The sequence below is a fragment of the Coffea eugenioides genome, chromosome 3, assembly GCF_003713205.1.
Source record: "Coffea eugenioides isolate CCC68of chromosome 3, Ceug_1.0, whole genome shotgun sequence".
NCBI lineage: Eukaryota > Viridiplantae > Streptophyta > Magnoliopsida > Gentianales > Rubiaceae > Coffea > Coffea eugenioides.
Window position 1 is genome coordinate 45,223,844 of NC_040037.1, and position 17,146 is coordinate 45,240,989.

The following is a 17,146-nucleotide window of genomic DNA, read 5'->3' on the forward strand; positions in this document are numbered from 1 at the left end:
AATGTCTCACACACGAGCTACGACAAGAAGTTTTCTTAGTTTCCAACGTGCGTCAAGCAAACGTTAATTGTCTTAAAAGCCTTAATCAAAGCCATATGACTCTACGCCATGTAGCTTGAATTAATCTGGGACCTACAACTTTCCAAGACTAGACCGAAGACTTTGTTTGCAAAAGTCGACGAATTGTCCAACACTGGACCGGACCGGGAGTAAGTGCGGTCTTACCTAATGGTTGGTGAAGTTTGCAGTCATGATTTGATTATTCATGCATCGAAGGTTAAGAAACGACCACGTTTCTCACTCATGAAACATGCGGAGCTCCGAAGATTTCAAATCGACCCGATAAAAAATTTAACGGAAAATACATGCGTATTGATCGGCGCAATAATTTGTCCTATACTTATTGCATAAGTATTGAAAACTAAAGGGCTAACCTTACTTTGTCCGCAAATTTTACGCATTATCTCACTTTGGTATCTGAACTTTGAAATGGAATACTTTAATTCTTCAATTTCAAAAATTGTTCAACCTAAGTGAAAATGTTGATGGAATCCAAAAAACTAACGGTGTATCAGTGGATGTAATGATCATGTGTCATTTTGTAGGTGTTAGCAGCCGAGAAGATGAGGGCATAGATGTAATTTAACTCTAAATAAAATATAAAACAAACAAATAAATAAAAGTTTAAGTTTTGAAATTATTTTCTCCTCCCCTTTAATTTTTCTCAATTGGTTCCTAAACGAGCAGTTTTCTTCCAGAATTGAAAGTTCACCTCAGGCTGTTTTTTTGGCTATCTTGGTTCCTCAAAGATGGCTTGCTTTTTATGACAAAATTCGATTTTGTAACTGGGGGTTGAAGAACGCTGGACCGTTTTGTTTTAATAAGTTTTTTGGGTGGGAAGAAGGGTTTTATTAGGTGGGATTATAATAAGCTTTCCAATAACTAGTTGGAGAATCAAGTTCAAGAGCCAATGTTGCCGCTTATCCTTTTAATTGAAGATCATTTGCAAGTAGGTTTTGATACATCAGCTCAATTCCGGGTGGAAATTTTGCAGAAAATGTAATCTTTTTCATATTTGAGTTTGAGCAGAGTTTTTTTTTTCAGCTATTTTCCATTTAAATTTCAGGCTAATTTGGGGGAAAAAGTTGGGAAGGGCTAAGGAAAAAAAAGACGTAAACAAGAAATGATGATGACAAGGTCACGGGACTACGTATTGGGAAAAAAAATTTACTTCTACTCTTCTACATATAGCATAAGAATTTTGTGGTTTGAAAAACCAGTAGATTGTCCTTCAATACAAGTATAGTGCAAGGCCAAAATTCAGAACTATCATCTAAACTACTTCAAATAAGAGATTAGAGACAAAATAGAAGAAAAAAATTAGCTAGCAACTTCTGAGCTTTTTAAATTTTTGAAACAATCTTTATTGTTCACATATAGCATCGTGGTGTACAAGCACAAAGTTAAGGTATACATACACAATATAATGATAAACATTGCTAAAAGAAAACTTTTAAATAACCTTGTAATTATATATATATATATATTTATGTACACTCATCTTCTTTTTATAGTAAAATTTTCATTTGACAGTTTAATCTGCAAAACCTGTTGCAGTTGTAGGATTTGGTGAATTATGGTCAATTCGGATCAAGTAGAATTCAAGCAAAATATTTGACGCGATTCGAAGATGGATTGGAGATGACAAAACAAACAAGTGTAGTTTTCTACGTAGCAAAACGCGACCTAAATACGCGAGGCAGTCTACATTTTACCCATCATTTTGGATTGAAGCAGATAAAAAAATAAAATACAGGAGAGGCAAAAACGCGAGGCAATATGCAATCCACATCCCTGCGTATTGATGAGGCGGCTATGCAACTTGTATAGCCATTTGCTTAGTTTTTATACAGTTTTCTAGCTCAATTTTAGATTGAATTTTTTAGAAAGTTGCTCGAGGAATATTGTGAAGCTCAAGGGGAAACTTTGAGTCATTTCAATTACAACATTTCCCAGCCTTTTCTTCTATAAATACACATTGTATTGGAGGATCAAGGGGAGTTAGAAGATAATCTTTAGAGACTCTAGAGAGTCTTGAGACAGGTAGTTTAGTAGAAGAAAAACTTGTGACCTTGGTAGATTGAAGCAAAAGTTACAAGATGACGAGCACGGGATATATATATAACAATTAGCTCATCCACAATCAAGTTTTATATTTATAAATTTTTAAATATTCCACATGCGATTTTTTGCAAATGTACGGTATAGGATATTAAGAGTCAAACCCACAGAGAAGATTATCAATTATTGATGATTTTCAAACTCCTTTATTAGTTAGACTACTACAAATGCAAGAGATTAAATCTACTCTACAAACATGAGATAAAAACAATAAAATAACAATATAAAACTCCTAGAGGTATGAAGTTCCTCACTATTCTTATAAATGAAATTAGTGGTTAAGTGATTGCTATTATTTTGGTTAGTTATATCGTAATTTCCTAATATATGTGAAATCTATTGTTATAGTGAATCAAGTATACTTGTAACTAAGTCATACCTACTCTCGTGGTTATGAAACTAACTACAAGCTCATTTCATATGAAACAAGTCACTAAATCCACAAGGTGCACCTCCACTCTCATGAGTGTACTCCTTAGGTTTATCACTTGTTTGAACTAGTGTTAAATTCTAATTTTCATTGCAAACTTAACACCTTAAAATTATCACATTAATGGCCGATTGATCATAATTAGATTAAAAGTGATAAATAACCTGCTTAAAATAATATCACCAAATAACCAAGTAAATATTACAAACAAGATATAAAAAGTTCATCCACACTCTAGACATAAACTTTAGGAAAGCGTGATAAAAAATCCAAACTTGTATTATAGCTAAACATGAATTCAATTACAAAAGAGAAAGTAATAGGAGAGAAGTCACTCTTGTCACATGAGGTTCAACTTCTCCATCGTTGCTCCTCAAATCTTCATCCAAATCTAACTATAAATATAAGAATGAATAACTACACTAACTATACTAATCTACCCTAACTAATGAACTAAGGAAATTCTAGTGAAGACTACATTTTTGTGGAGTTTCTCTAACCTTCCAAAGTTGTTAAAAATTTCCTCCAAGGCTTCTATTTATAGAGAGATTCAAGTCACAAATAAGTTGTTTCCAGTTGGCAAAGTTGGCTCTTGAAACTCACAAAAAGTTGTTTCTACAAGATTCCACACTTGCTTGCTCATTTCCAGGGGTATTTCTTGTAGAAAAATTGGTCAAAAAATTTGTGTGAACAAAGCATAAATGAAGATGAAAAGAATGGTGGTGATACAGAGTATAAACAAGAAAATAAAAATGATAACTAAAAAAGAAACATAGATTGAGGAAGATTACACTATTATACCAATTGTGCAAAAAAAAAAAAGAATTTTGGTATATAAGAACTATAATCAAATTTGCCTAAAAACATAGAATGTGGTCTCTAATGTTGCTTTTGGTTGCTCCATGTTGGTATTTTTGGTGGGTTAGATTATTTTAGCATCAACAATGTTGCATCCATTTTAATTGTTTGAATAATGACATTGGTCAATTTAGATGCAAAATTCAAGCAAAAAAATTTGAAGATAAAGATTAGGTTGAATGCAAATGTTAATTGTCATAATTGATTTGCACAGGAAACTTTAGAGCTGCAAAGTTGGGCTTTCGAAATTATCAGAATATGAGGATTAAGTTAAAGTGGCTTATTGACTTCGTTAGGTTGGTAGTTATGCCGATTGCAATAGTCACAATGTGGAAGAAATTCATGAGTGAGTTTTCCCCCTTTCTAACTAACAAAGGGGTATTTTAGGGTTTTTAGGACAAATTTAGTATAGTGGGTTTATATTGTTACTGAAATGCTAATGGTAGAGAAGGTAGGTGTAATCTTTTAAATTAGAGGGGACCTACCTGCAATAGTCAAAATCCTCCTATGAGGTTTCTAGAATTATCCCTAAAATTAAAGTTATACACATTTGGTAGTTTCTATACAAGATAAAGAAACAACAACCTATCAGCTTTTTATGGCTTTCCTCTATTTTTGCAAATAGGGTTTCCTCTATTATATATTTTTTTGATAGGTAAAAAATAAAAATTAAATTAAATTAAATGGGCTGGGCTAATTTAATGCATTTGGATAGATACTCAAATCCAAGTCATCTATAACCCATAAATAAGTGGATGTCGACCATTTATGTCAACCTTTTTGCCAGCAAATGACTAGATTTAGAATGGTGAGGGTGGCTAGAAATTTTTTTACGACTACAACAAGTAGAGGAGCGGAGAGGACATAAATGAAGCAAGAACAGGTTTTACCCATTTTTTGTTGGGTGCAAAGTTGGTTCTAACGGGGCATGCTTCTTACGTGCAGATTTCCGTCCAAATGGAGTGTTATTCTGTCAATTGTTCCTAATTTGCCAAAATTCAGGAACTTTGAGGATGCAATGTATTCTTGGTGAAACTTTGAGGACGAAATTAGTCATCAACCCAACCTTTGAGAATGAAAAGTGCATTTTTTTCCTAAAATCAAATTCGACAGGATCATGTTGCTTTAATCTTACAAGTCCACCCATCTTGTTGTATGTGATCACCACACCCCATAACTTATCTGGTTTCAGTAAGCTGATGAAAAGAATTTTATCGTTACCGTATATCATGTGTTAGATAAGCAATATGGAGTATAAATATTTCACTACTATAAATTTAGTATCCAAAACTAAAAAATTAAATATTTAACTACTGTTTTTTTTCTATTTTAATGTAGGCCACTAGTCAATTGTTTCGTGACTAGTCAATTGCCTCTTGTTGAGAAAATTGCTCCGTGTTGAAGATTTGGAGTTGCATGAACTTGAACAACTTATGGCTGAGATGGAAGAGATAGAAAAGAAGGTATTGGATCGAGCTAATCAGATCATGAAGAGCATTTTGCTGATCCTTCGGGTGACTCTGGAAAAGATTCAAGTATCTGAAATAGAGAGAACTCATCAGAAGCATTAATTCTTGAATTTTTTTTGTTTGTTTGAGAGTTGAAAAAGCAGGGGATTTCTCGTTTACATATGCAGCACAGATTCTGATTAGTCATCTCTTGAAAAATTCGTAGTGTAAAATTCATCCATTCTTCTTCTTAAAGTTTCAACAGTTTGAAATTAGTTCCTTTGTTTCTCATGGAAGCTAGTCATAACACCAGTAGCATACAGTTTTTTTATGCCTAAGGGCATTAATTTGCAATCTGGCTATAAATGTAATAATAAAATGCACTAAGGAAACAGTTCAGGATGGTCTTTCCTACCTTCAACCAAGATAAAGGACTGTGCTACCACCAATTAAGGAATAGCTTTAAAAGTAAGACAAGCTGTTAAGGTCAAGGCACTTTTGTCTTATTATTGGATTTAATTCAAGGCAAATCATGTTCCTGCTACAATGCATTGCATTTTTAACAGCCTATTTTATGTTAATATTTGTATCTAAACCGCATTTTTTGGATATTTTAGTCTAGTTCACTAACTTTTTACTTATTGTATCATCAAGAAATAGTTTTGAATATGTCATAATATTGTGATGGAATTTCCCAATTTATTCATTTGGTGCCAATGATATACTAGTGTTGCCTTTGCGCCTAGAAAAGAGATTTATGGAAATTAAGAAATATGTCAGGTGTAATCACAAAAAAATTCATAGATAATGGAATAGTAAGTTGCTAAAACTATTAAATCAAATTCAATAGGACCATGTTGCTTTATTCTTAGAAGTCTTCTCACCAAAACCCCTTCCTTGTTAGGCGATTACTATTTACCAAATGTGGGGATAGTGTAATAGTTATATTTTAATATAAAGTGTAGATGGCCCTTATATAAGAGCACCGATATTGGCTCCCTTTCCCAAATAAATATTCGCCAATTTCAAGTTTGAATTAGGGTAAATATCTTCAAGCTCAAACTCAAATATATTAGTATTTGAATTTGACTTGACTCATTGGCATCCTTACTGTGTATTTATTGGGTTCATTTTGGTCAAATTGCTATGTGCTATATGTGACAGGTGTCGAGTCTGTACAATAATAAATACTTATTCAAGAAAAATACAAATTTTGCATATAGGGTGAGTAGGGTCGAATCCACAGGGATTGGAGATAATTCATTTCTTCTAGAGCTCAAAGTTTAGAGAATTTATATATAATTGAGGATAATTAAACAACTCAGATAAATTAAATAAATATAAACTAAATGACAATTTAACAAAATTAAATCAATTATGGATAATCTCTAACCAAGAAATAATTTCGAAAATGGTTCACTCAATTGATAATTGATGTAATGATAATTTCATTTATTCGCTGATAAACAAGTTATAACAATCAAACACGCGAAAACAATCAATTTCTCCTTACTGTATTAGTGATCAAGGTATGACCGTTAATCACTTCTCTAGTCAAGAAATAACCCTAGGTACGATCAAAGAGTTCAATTTTCCAATTGCCTTAAGAATTAAAGAAACCCTGTTTAAACCAAATAACACGCTACGAGAGTTATTTTAAGTTAGCTCATATGCCCCCCTGACACAAACCCAATTATGCCAGTCACCACTAATTTAAATCAATTAAATAATTATGAATTTAACTGCTCTAACTAGTTTTAGGTAATTAGATTAAATTAAATATCGGGCACCCTTGATATTCAAATAAAATAATAACCATAATAAATTAAATCAGAGAACTTACAAATACCAGTAAATAAAAGAAATAAAAATAATCAACTCGATTTCACAATTTTTGATGAATCAAATCCTTTGTTGTTTCTTGACTAGAATAAGAAGTTTAGCTCATCTTCATGGAAAACACCACGCACAAAATATTGGAGCTTATTACTGCGGCCATTCTCCCCAAAAAGATGAGATGAATTCTTGAGGAAAAGAGAAAGAAGTCCATCCTTTGTTTTCTTCCTTAAAATAAAAACAATACAAAACCCAAAACTACTACTACCACTACTCTATTCGGCTCGAGAAACAAGAAAAATAATGCAAAAGACAATACCATTCTGGTCTTGCTTCCTAATATTAGTAAACTGCTATTACTTAGCCGAATCAAAGTATAACAAATCTCATCCTATCCGAAAAGAAAGAATACGCCTCAATAGACAAAATAGCTAGCGTCCTAGTAGAAATCAAATATTATCTATCTGATGGAGCATCCGACTCTTGCAACTTCAATTCGAATTTTGGGGATCGTGTGCCAAATCCCAATCTTTCCGAACATGTAGAGTTAGACCTTGACGTGCCTACGTCGAATTACGCAGAAATCTAGTAAAAATCATGTTTTTAATCCCTTTTTTGTTTCGGATCCTTGCAACCAACACAATTACCAAATATAAGTAGAATCCGTCAATTAATGCAATATTTGGTCAAAATTAAAGGGAAAACAATCATGAATTTTATGACAAAAATGCAATCTATCAATTTCTTCCACACCTAAGTCATGCTTGTCCTCAAGCATGAGAATAACTAATAAAATACTACTAAGTCATTGAGTTCAAACAATGGTTATTACTCAAATTATCTATTGTCACGTTATAATTAAAATACATGTAAAGCATTAATGACTAATCTCTAAAAAATATCTCTCCGGTTAGCTTTTAAAACCCAAAACTTTTCCAATTTCCGATTAACTAATTTAAGAATATAAAATATTCAACCAACATTTGTCAGCAAATAGTTTGACTATTAAGCAAAATCTCAACATTAAGTTCCATGGATCAGCAGGCTAACAATTCATTCGCATTCTTCCACGTTTTTCACTACTAGCACATCTTTTTTTCTTTTCTAAAATATCCCTACAATTGAGTTTTTTTTCTCTTTTTTTTTTGAGGAATGTTTAGTCTTTAACCATTCAAACCTTTTGACACGAAGTCTGATATTAGCCAAATAAAGGAACCCAGTTACTCAACTCTCATCACTTAAAAATCACATACTCATAGTAATCACCATTTTTTAATGCGAAAGTCGATATTTTTGGTGAAAACCCCCGATTACTAGGCAACGACAACTAGCGGAGTGCAGCCAAACATAATCCATAAATAAGTACCAAAATAAAAGTAAAAACCACACGTCTTCTTCATTTTTCAAATATGGAGAACTATGATTAATAGGTAAACCAATTTACATGAAAAATGTCAGAAAAATATTTACAATACCTAGAAAAGTTAACTAAAAATTGTAAAAGTTACAAAATCTAAAATATTTACCAAAAAGACTCTCTTAAACTTAACCATGTCATCCTTAACGCGTCAAAGTATAAAATCTTAGCAATAGAAAATTTTGAGATGTCTAACCATCGTTTATCAGGGACAATAACAAATATGCACAAAGATAGGCAAAATTTGGATAAAATTTGAAAAAAAAAATCGAACAAAAAATTTTCCAACAAAAATACCTACATTTGCATTTTTCTAATATACTTCTCCCCCCACACCTAAATCTTACATTGTTCTCAATGTAAGAAATAAAGAACAAAATATGAAGTAAAAGGGACAACAAAACTTCTCTGAAAACTGAGGGGGTAGCAATCGGCTACGAGTCTGGAGCAAAAGGAGGGTTGAATCCCACGTGATGAAAATAGGCGTCCAAGTTCTTGCATCATGTTTGATGACACAAAATTGGCAGGGATGACGATGATGGCGCTGGGAGTAGCAAGCGGCAGAGATGAGCGGTGAACAGGAGCCCTAGGTAGTCCGTCATGTAGCTGGAGAGTGGAAAGAGAGAAAGAAAAAAGAAAGAAAGGAAAGATTGAATGCAGAAAGAAAGAAAAAGCAAAAGAGAAGAAAAAAAGGAAAAGAAAGAAAAAAAAAGAGAGAAAAAGAGAATGGAAAAAGAAAAGTAAAAGGAAGGCATTTCTTCCTAGTGCATGATCAGAAGGCGCAGGCACGTCAAAAAGACTGGGAGTCTTCTAACCTTACATCGTGAAATTTCTTTCCTAGCTCGCATTCAGGAAGCATGGGCACATCATAAAGACTGAGAGTTTTCTGATCATGACTTTGGGAATTTTCTTCCTTTTGCACATGTCCAGAAGACGCAGACACGTCAATCTTAAAATTCTGCACTTGTGAAAATAATGGACCCGTAAGTCAAATGCAGATATGCCTTGTGAAGGGCTAGTCTTCCGTCCACTAAATTAACAAAATCAAAATCAAACACACAAAACACAAGAATTCTGAAACAAAAATAATGAAAATGAACTAAAAACTAATTCAGTTGCCTCCCAATAAACGCCTTTCTTTAATATTTTTTGCTAGACATAAAGTATCATTTCTTAATTCGGTTGTAATTCGAGCTTTCTTGCAATTCGTGGCATTTTTTCAAGATCTAGATCGCCATTGAATGCAACATTCTTCTTTAACTTTTTGTCTATTTTCACATTATAAGTTGCTTTCAACCCATGATGCTTGTTCGTAGCAACTTTCAATTTACCACTACAATTAAATTCAGGAAATTCTCGCGCAAAAAGATTAATAGCATGAATGGCAAATACAGAATGAGAGTTAATAGGATGTGTCATTGTATCAAAAATATAAAAATGGACAACTTTTTCATCAAATTCCATTATAAGAGTACCCTTACTAACATCAATTTTAGTTTGGGAAGTACTCAAGAAGGGTCTTCCTAAGATAATGGGTGATGGACTTGGAGCACTTCTAACATCCATGTAAAACACATAAAAATTAGCAAGAAAAATTAATCCATCTATTGGCACTAAAACATTTTCAATTACTCCATCCGGATAAACAAATGTACGATCAGCCAATTGAATTATTACCCTTGTTTCTTTCAAAAGTCCTAAATTTAGAGAATCATACATTGATTTAAGCATCACGTTAATAGAAACCCCTAAATCTAGCATGACATTTTTAATTTTAGAATGTCCAATCTTACAAGGGATAGTAAACATATCTGGATCCCCACATTTAGGTGGCAATTTTCTTTGTAAAATCGTTGAGACATTCTCACCTACCACGATCTGCTCATCCCCTCTCAATTTCTTCTTGTTGACACACAAGTTCTTAAAGAATTTAGTGTATTTTGGTATTTGCTTGATCGCATCCAACAAAAGGATATTGATTGTTACCTTTCGAAACCTCTAGAATTTCTTTCTCTTTGTCTTGCTTTTCTGGCTTTTCCAACCTATTAGGAAAAGGCGGTGGATTAGATCTAACTTTAATTATAGAATCATGAATTACCTCTAAATTCACACTTCTCATTCCTTCCTTCTGAAACTCCTTTTTGATCCGATTTTTATTCTTATCTTTTGAAGTCACGAGTTCAGGTCCCTTAACTTCCTTCCCGCTTCTTAAGGTCATGGCGCTTACATTCTTCAGGTTCACTTCGGATAGAGATAGCAATTTTTCTTGAACTTGGGATTCCAGACGATTTGATTGATATTGCCATCTAACTTATTTATCTTTCATCTGATTAATTTAAGCCTTACTATTTTGCATGTCAGACTTCATTTTCTGTTGGAACCACATAGTGTTAGCAGTTAGTTCTTTCATCATGTTTTCTAATGATGGGCTTGAATTGGAAGAAGGAGCTTGTGGCTGATACTGATATTGTTGTTGGTACCCCTGTTGTCTGTTTAGCATAAAGTTCTGTTGTCTGTTTCCTCCATAGATGAGGTTCGGATGATCACTCCAACCTGGGTTATAGGTACTAGAGTATGGCTGATACTCCTCTCTTGGCACGGGCACGTGACTAGTCATATTTACATGTTCAACTCCTTCATCTTGTAATACACCTATTTGTGGGATGACTCGTGTCCTTACAAATACCACATGCTTTGGCCTACTGCAAATTTCCTACAGCCAACTGTCGAATAACCGAAGTTAATTTAGATAATTGTTGTTGAATTGATGAGCCATTTACCTCATTTACTCGGCGAGTATGGACATCCTTTCTTGTGCCAAATTGTTGAAAATTTTCTGCCATCCTTTCTATTAATTCCCAAGCTTCTTGAGGAGTATTATTCACCAAGGCGCCTCCACTGGCGGCATCTAAAAAGCTTCTGTCTCTAAAGAGTAAACCCTCGTAGAAATACTGAATCAGCAATTGTTCACTTATCTGGTGCTGAAGGCATCTAGTACACAGCTTCTTGAATCTTTTCCAGTAGTCATAAAGAGACTCCTCAGGATGCTGTGTAATGCCACGTATCTCTTTCCTCAGACTGGCAGCTCTGGATGTAGGAAAATATTTTTCTAAAAACTTCTTCTTTAGCTGTGCCTAGGTTGTGATACAACCTGCTGGCAGATAGTACAACCAATCTTTTGTTGAATCTTTAAGAGAAAAAGGAAATGCTCTCATTTTTGTCTATTCTTCAATAATCCTAGGGGGTTTCATACTTGTGCACACAACATCAAATTCTCGCAAATGTTTATGGGGTTCCTCACCTGGAAGACCTTGAAAAGGCGGTAAAAGGTGAATTGGACTAGATTTTAATTCAAAAGGGGTATTATCAGCTAAAGCAGGAAAAGTAATGCAAAGTGGTTGTTGGTGTAAATTTGGGGTAGCCAACTCCCTCAAAGTTCGAGCATTAACCATGATGACGTATTCTTGATCAGAATCACTCAAGATGGCACTAAAAGAATCCGCCAATTCGAGTTCTAAATGGAACCTCGGAGATGCAGCAATTGATTGCTCCTCTTTGTGTTTTCTAGTCTCCTTTCTTACTCTACATGGAATCTTCTCTATTTTAGGATCAAAAATTAATTCACCTGTACAAAAAAAAAATGGGGCATAAAATAGAAAAGTACCAGAAAATTAAAAATAAAATGAATTTAAAAAGAAACAAATTAACTAACGCCAGTCCTTGACAACGGCGCCAAAAATTGATAGGTGTCGAGCCTGTACAATAATGAATACCTATGAGAAAAATATAAATTTTGTATATAGGGTGAGAAGGATCAAATCCACAGGAACTGGGGATAATTCATTTACTCTAAAGCTCAAAGTTTGGGAAATTTTTATATAATTGAGGATAATTAAACAATTCAAATAAATTAAATAAAATTAAAACTAAATGACAATTTAACAAAATTAAATCAATTATGAATAATCTCTAACCAAAAAATAATTTCGAAGATGATTCACTCAATTGATCATCGATGCAATGATAATTTCATTTATTCGCTGATAAATAAGTTATAATGGTCAAACATGCAATGATAATCAACTTTTCCTTACTATATCAGTGATCATGGTACGACTATTAATCACTTCCCTAATCAAGAAATAACCCTAGGTACAATCATAGAGTTCAATTTCCCAATTGTCTTAAGAATTAAAGAAACCCTGTTTTGGCCAAATAACATGCTACGAGGGTTATTTTAAGTTAGTTCATATATCTCTTTGACATGAATCAAATCATACCAGTCACCACTAATTTAAAGTAATTAAACAATTACGGATTTAACTGCTCTAACTGGTTTTAGGTTATTAGATTAAAATAAATATCAGACGTCGTTGATATATAAATAAAATAATAACCGTAAGAAATTAAATCAGAGAACATACGAATATCAGTAAATAAAAGACATAAAAATAATCAATTCGTTTTCACAATTTTAGATGAATCAATTATCCTCTGTTATTTCTTGACTAGAATAAGAAGTTTATCTCATCTCCATGGAAAACGCCACGCGCGAAATATTGGAGGTTATTGCTGCGGCCATGCTTCCCAAAAAGATGAGATGAATTCCCGAGGAAAAGAGAAAGAATTCCGTCCTTTCGTTTCTTCCTGAGAATAAGAACAATACAAAACCCAAAACTACTACTACTACTTTATTCGACCCGAGAAAAAAAGAAAAGATAAGGCAAACGATAATGCCTTTCTGTCCTTGCTTCCTAATATTAGTAAACTACTATTACTTAGCCGAATCAAAGTATAACAAATCTCATCTTATCCGAAAAGAAAGAATACATCTCAACAAACAAAGTAGCTAGTGTCCTAGTTGAAATCAAATACTATCTATCTGATGGAGCATCCGACTCTTGCAACTTCAATTCGAATTTTAGAGATCATGTACCAAATCCCGATCTTCCCGGACATATAGAGTTAGACCTTGACATGCCTATGTCGAATTGCATAGAAATTTGGTAAAAATTATGTTTTTAATCCCTTTTTTTGCTCTCGATCCCCACAACCAACACAATTACCAAATAAAAGTAGTATCTGTCAATTACTGGAATATTTGGTTGAAATTAAAGGGAAAACAATTGTGAATTTTATGACAAAAATGTAACCTATCAATATGTGAAGTCAAAATCCAATCACCTTTTAATCCTGCTTTTTAGATAATGTGTTGTATACATACTACTTCATTACAATAATTTCGTTGAAGGATATAATTTGGTAGATTATGGATTTTGACTTTCTTTTTTATTAAAAATTTATAATTTAAATACAAACAGAAAGAACATAAATTAAATAATTATTCAAAATTAGAATCTATAATCAGTATAAGTAATCGAGTAAGAGTGACATTTCATAATTTGTACGACGCATTTTTTTAGTTATCTAAGATAAGAAATGCATGAATTTGTGTTAACGACCTACACAAAAAAATGTATTTGTGTGATTTAAGATACAAAGAGATAATTTCCAACTCAGCAAATAGATTTTTAAGTAGCTAAGTATTAGCTCAACATCTCAAGTATATTGACAAATTTATATGTTGCTAGCCATAGAAAAACTGAGCACAAAATATTCGTACCCAAGAGCTTTTAGTGTTGATCACATGAATCACATTTTAGTGCAGTTAAAAAACAAGCTCCAAAAATACGTCGGAAATTAGGGGGTTTGGGATCTGCCAACGTGATATTAGTGTTTTTTTTTTTTAACTTACCATACATGCCTGAAAACTTAAATAGTACTGTAATAGAGCGGTATCTTTGTAATATAAGGGCAACCCCTAAATTAAATTGATTTATCCTTGCAATGGTAGTAGGTTGTGTATTTCAATAGCATATGTTTCCTCCCAAAAAAAAATTACTAAAGCAACGACTTTTATCAATACCTGTTCCCTATAAATAGAGGCTCTTTGCGATTTAGTAAAAATTGAAGGAAATAATTGTAATCATACGAAACCTCAAGGGGTGTCCGTGCAATTTATTGTTTTAACGGTTGGTTACCCACTCCTGCTTCAAATATGTATCCAAATCCGCAATTATTAAGCATTACTAATTCCTACTGCTATGAGGAAAAAGATTTCCCCACGCTAAGCTAACCAGGCTGATGGATGGTTTTAAGGATCATTAAATCATCGATTGAAGTTTGGCTATTCTAAGTTCAACAAAAACGTCTTGAAGTTTGGCTATTGTAGCAGCTAATTGTGTGCATTCCATGGAGAAAAAGGCGAAGAAGGCCCGTAGTGCACCACCGCAGTCGCGCCAGAAGGTGAAAGCTTCTCTCCTCTCGTCTCCCTTTTCTTTTGAGATTGTTTATTCTTGAGTTTATCTTATTTGCCACACTGCTGCGTCTTGGGCTTATCTTATCTATCAGCTTCTTTAATTTTTAGGGGTTTTCATTGAAAAACAATCATAAAAAGATGAATTGTTCATTCTCCTTTGTTGCCTTTTAAATTATCAAGTACTTTGGAATATGAAATCACGTCTTCTTTCGCTAGCTATATATCCAATATTGGATATTGGCAGCGTGGGCATATTACTTTGCATATTAATCTGCACCTGCGTTTTTGTAGATAAATATCTGATCAAAACTTGTATTTCTTGCTATGTTGATTGTGTCTTAGAGATTAAGCTTTACTTTTTTTTTTTAACCATACAACTTGTTCAAACCTGTCTTTTGAATGTGGAAATATTGCTTTTGCAGGATTGGATTGATCAGTTGCCGGAAGAAATTCTGGGAAACATATTGTCACGCATGGCGATGAAAGAGGCAGCAAGGACAAGTATCCTTTCTCGTAGGTGGAGGAACCTCTGGAAAGTTTATGGTAGCCATTTGGATTTTGATGCATCGGAAACAATGCGGCTTATGTTCGATGGGGTTAAAGAACGCCACATCGAAGCACCAAAATATCGAGATTGGGTTAATCAAGTCTTAGATTCCCATGAAGGTTCATCATTAGAACGACTGAGAATTGCTTTTGACTTGGGCGGGTCATATATTTATGCAACTGCTGTCGACAAATGGATCGACTTTGCCATCGTGAAAAGAGTCCAAAGGCTTGAAGTGGATCTGACTGCAGCTGCCGGATGTTATACGTGTTCTGATAGTGTCTATACTTTCCCGTCCTGGTTGCTGGATTTACCTTCTGATTTTCCGAGTTTTGACAGACTAACAGTCCTGTGCTTGAAGTCTGTTTCGATAACTGAAGAAGATCTGGCATACTTCTTATCAACATGTCCTTTCCTCGAGCAACTAACGGTGGAAAATTCTTCCTCTCTGCAAAACTTCAGAGTTTCGGGTCAGTCACTCAAGTTGAAGCACTTGGAGATTGGATATTGCCAGAAGTTGCAGAATGTTGAGGTTTCAGCTGCAAGTCTTGTATCTTTCAAATACGCCGGGCCAAGGATAAACATATGCCTAATAGAAGTTCCAGAACTCGCTTTAGTTTCCTTTAGTAATCAATACTGTGAGAAGTTCATCATCAATTCTCCAAGTTCTTTGTATCTCTCTCGGCTGGAGAAACTGGAATTGGATCTGAGGTTCACGGTAATATCGTTTAACAGTTTCTGCATTTTTATTTCTTTGCTACTTGTTTGTCTTTGTTTCCTAAATTGTTCGCTGGTGCTGGTTTGCTTTTAACCATTAACTTCTGCTTTTAACATCTCGAGTGTAGGGTTCAGCAAGATGCGTAGGTTTTCCATCTAATTTTCCGGAATTCAGCAACCTTAAGCACATGGAATTGAAATTTGTAGCAGTTGCCGATGAAAGTGCTCTCTTCTTCAGCTCCATCATAGGTGCATCTCCTGGACTAATTAAGTTGACATTGAAGTATGACATTGATTGGGCAACAAGACACCAAACCTTATCAAATCCAGAAGTATTTAGAAACCAAGGAATGTTAGACGTGTGTGAGAAGGAGTGGGAAGAGCAAGCAAGGAGATACAGTCACAAGTGTCTCAACGTGATCGAATTTGTTGGTTGGGCTGGGATCAAGACCGATGTTCAACTTGCCAATTATTTGCTCGAGACTGCCATCTCACTAGAGAAGATCATAGTTGATTGCCGAATTCCTCGTTATACTCGAACATCATGGAATGAAGAGCTCTGTCCAATGCCAGGGAACAGGGAAGCTGCTTTACTAAGTGCGAAGGAGCTTCAGAGGAAACTACCTCCCAGAGCCCAGTTGATTATAGTGTAGCGTTTGAAAATCCAATTCAACAGAACTATTCTGTTGTTATTGAGACTGTCATGTTTGGAGTGCTTGTTTATGTGTAGTTTCTTTATGTAAAATCAATTTCGTTCAGTTTCAACAAATCCCCCTTTTATTCAGTTCTCCATCTCATTCGCTCTCTTTCTCCCTTTTTCTTTCAATAACATTGCTGAATTACATTGATAATTCCTCAAGATTCATCTGTTTTCGTCAGAGTTCGGACATAGCTCAAATGTTAAAGCACTAATCATGCATGATATGATGATCATCAAGAAGTACAATATATGCTTGGTGGTAAAAAGAGGAACGGGTGTGATCAGAATCAGATGGATTTGCCATTGTCTTTATCACTGCCTGTGAGGCATGATAAAGAAGAAGAAGAAAATGAGAGTTCCGGCATGATGATCAAGAAGAAGTCCGAAATATCTGCAAAGGTTCCAGCATGTGATTTGTTTGCGGGACGAAGCCAAAAGAATTAAGCCAATCAAGAAGAACTAGATTTTAAGGAAAGTGGGGAAAAAGCAGGGGCTTTTAACTGCAGATTCAAAGATGATGCCAAGCTTGTTGAGAAATGTGCCCCGTGTTGAAGATTTGGAGTTCCATGAACTTGAACAACTTATGGCTCCTATGGACGAGAAGGAAAAGAAGGTATTGGATCGAGGTAATCAGATCAGGAAGAGCAGTGCTAATCCTTCTGGTGACTTCTTGGTTGTAGTTGGTTTCTTTCT

The 17,146-nt window shown here is 34.3% G+C and overlaps 1 protein-coding gene across 1 annotated transcript; it reads left to right on the forward strand.

Moving 5' to 3' along the window:
- The first annotated feature begins 14,422 nt into the window (after positions 1 to 14,422).
- LOC113766743 (F-box/LRR-repeat protein At3g26922-like) lies at positions 14,423 to 16,406 on the forward strand. Its single transcript, XM_027310899.1, has 3 exons — positions 14,423 to 14,476; positions 14,912 to 15,754; positions 15,882 to 16,406. Exons 1-3 carry the CDS (start codon positions 14,423 to 14,425, stop codon positions 16,404 to 16,406), a joined length of 1,422 nt encoding a protein of 473 aa, XP_027166700.1.
- Positions 16,407 to 17,146: the final 740 nt, after the last annotated feature.

What these genes read in the sequence shown, in the direction of transcription:
- LOC113766743 (XM_027310899.1), top strand. Translation starts at nt 14,423, where the DNA reads ATGGAGAAAAAGGCGAAGAAGGCCCGTAGTGCACCACCGCAGTCGCGC. An exon ending in CACCGCAGTCGCGCCAGAAG is followed by an intron (nt 14,477 to 14,911) that starts GTGAAAGCTTCT and finishes TTGCTTTTGCAG; the next exon opens with GATTGGATTGATCAGTTGCC. An exon ending in AATTGGATCTGAGGTTCACG is followed by an intron (nt 15,755 to 15,881) that starts GTAATATCGTTT and finishes TCTCGAGTGTAG; the next exon opens with GGTTCAGCAAGATGCGTAGG.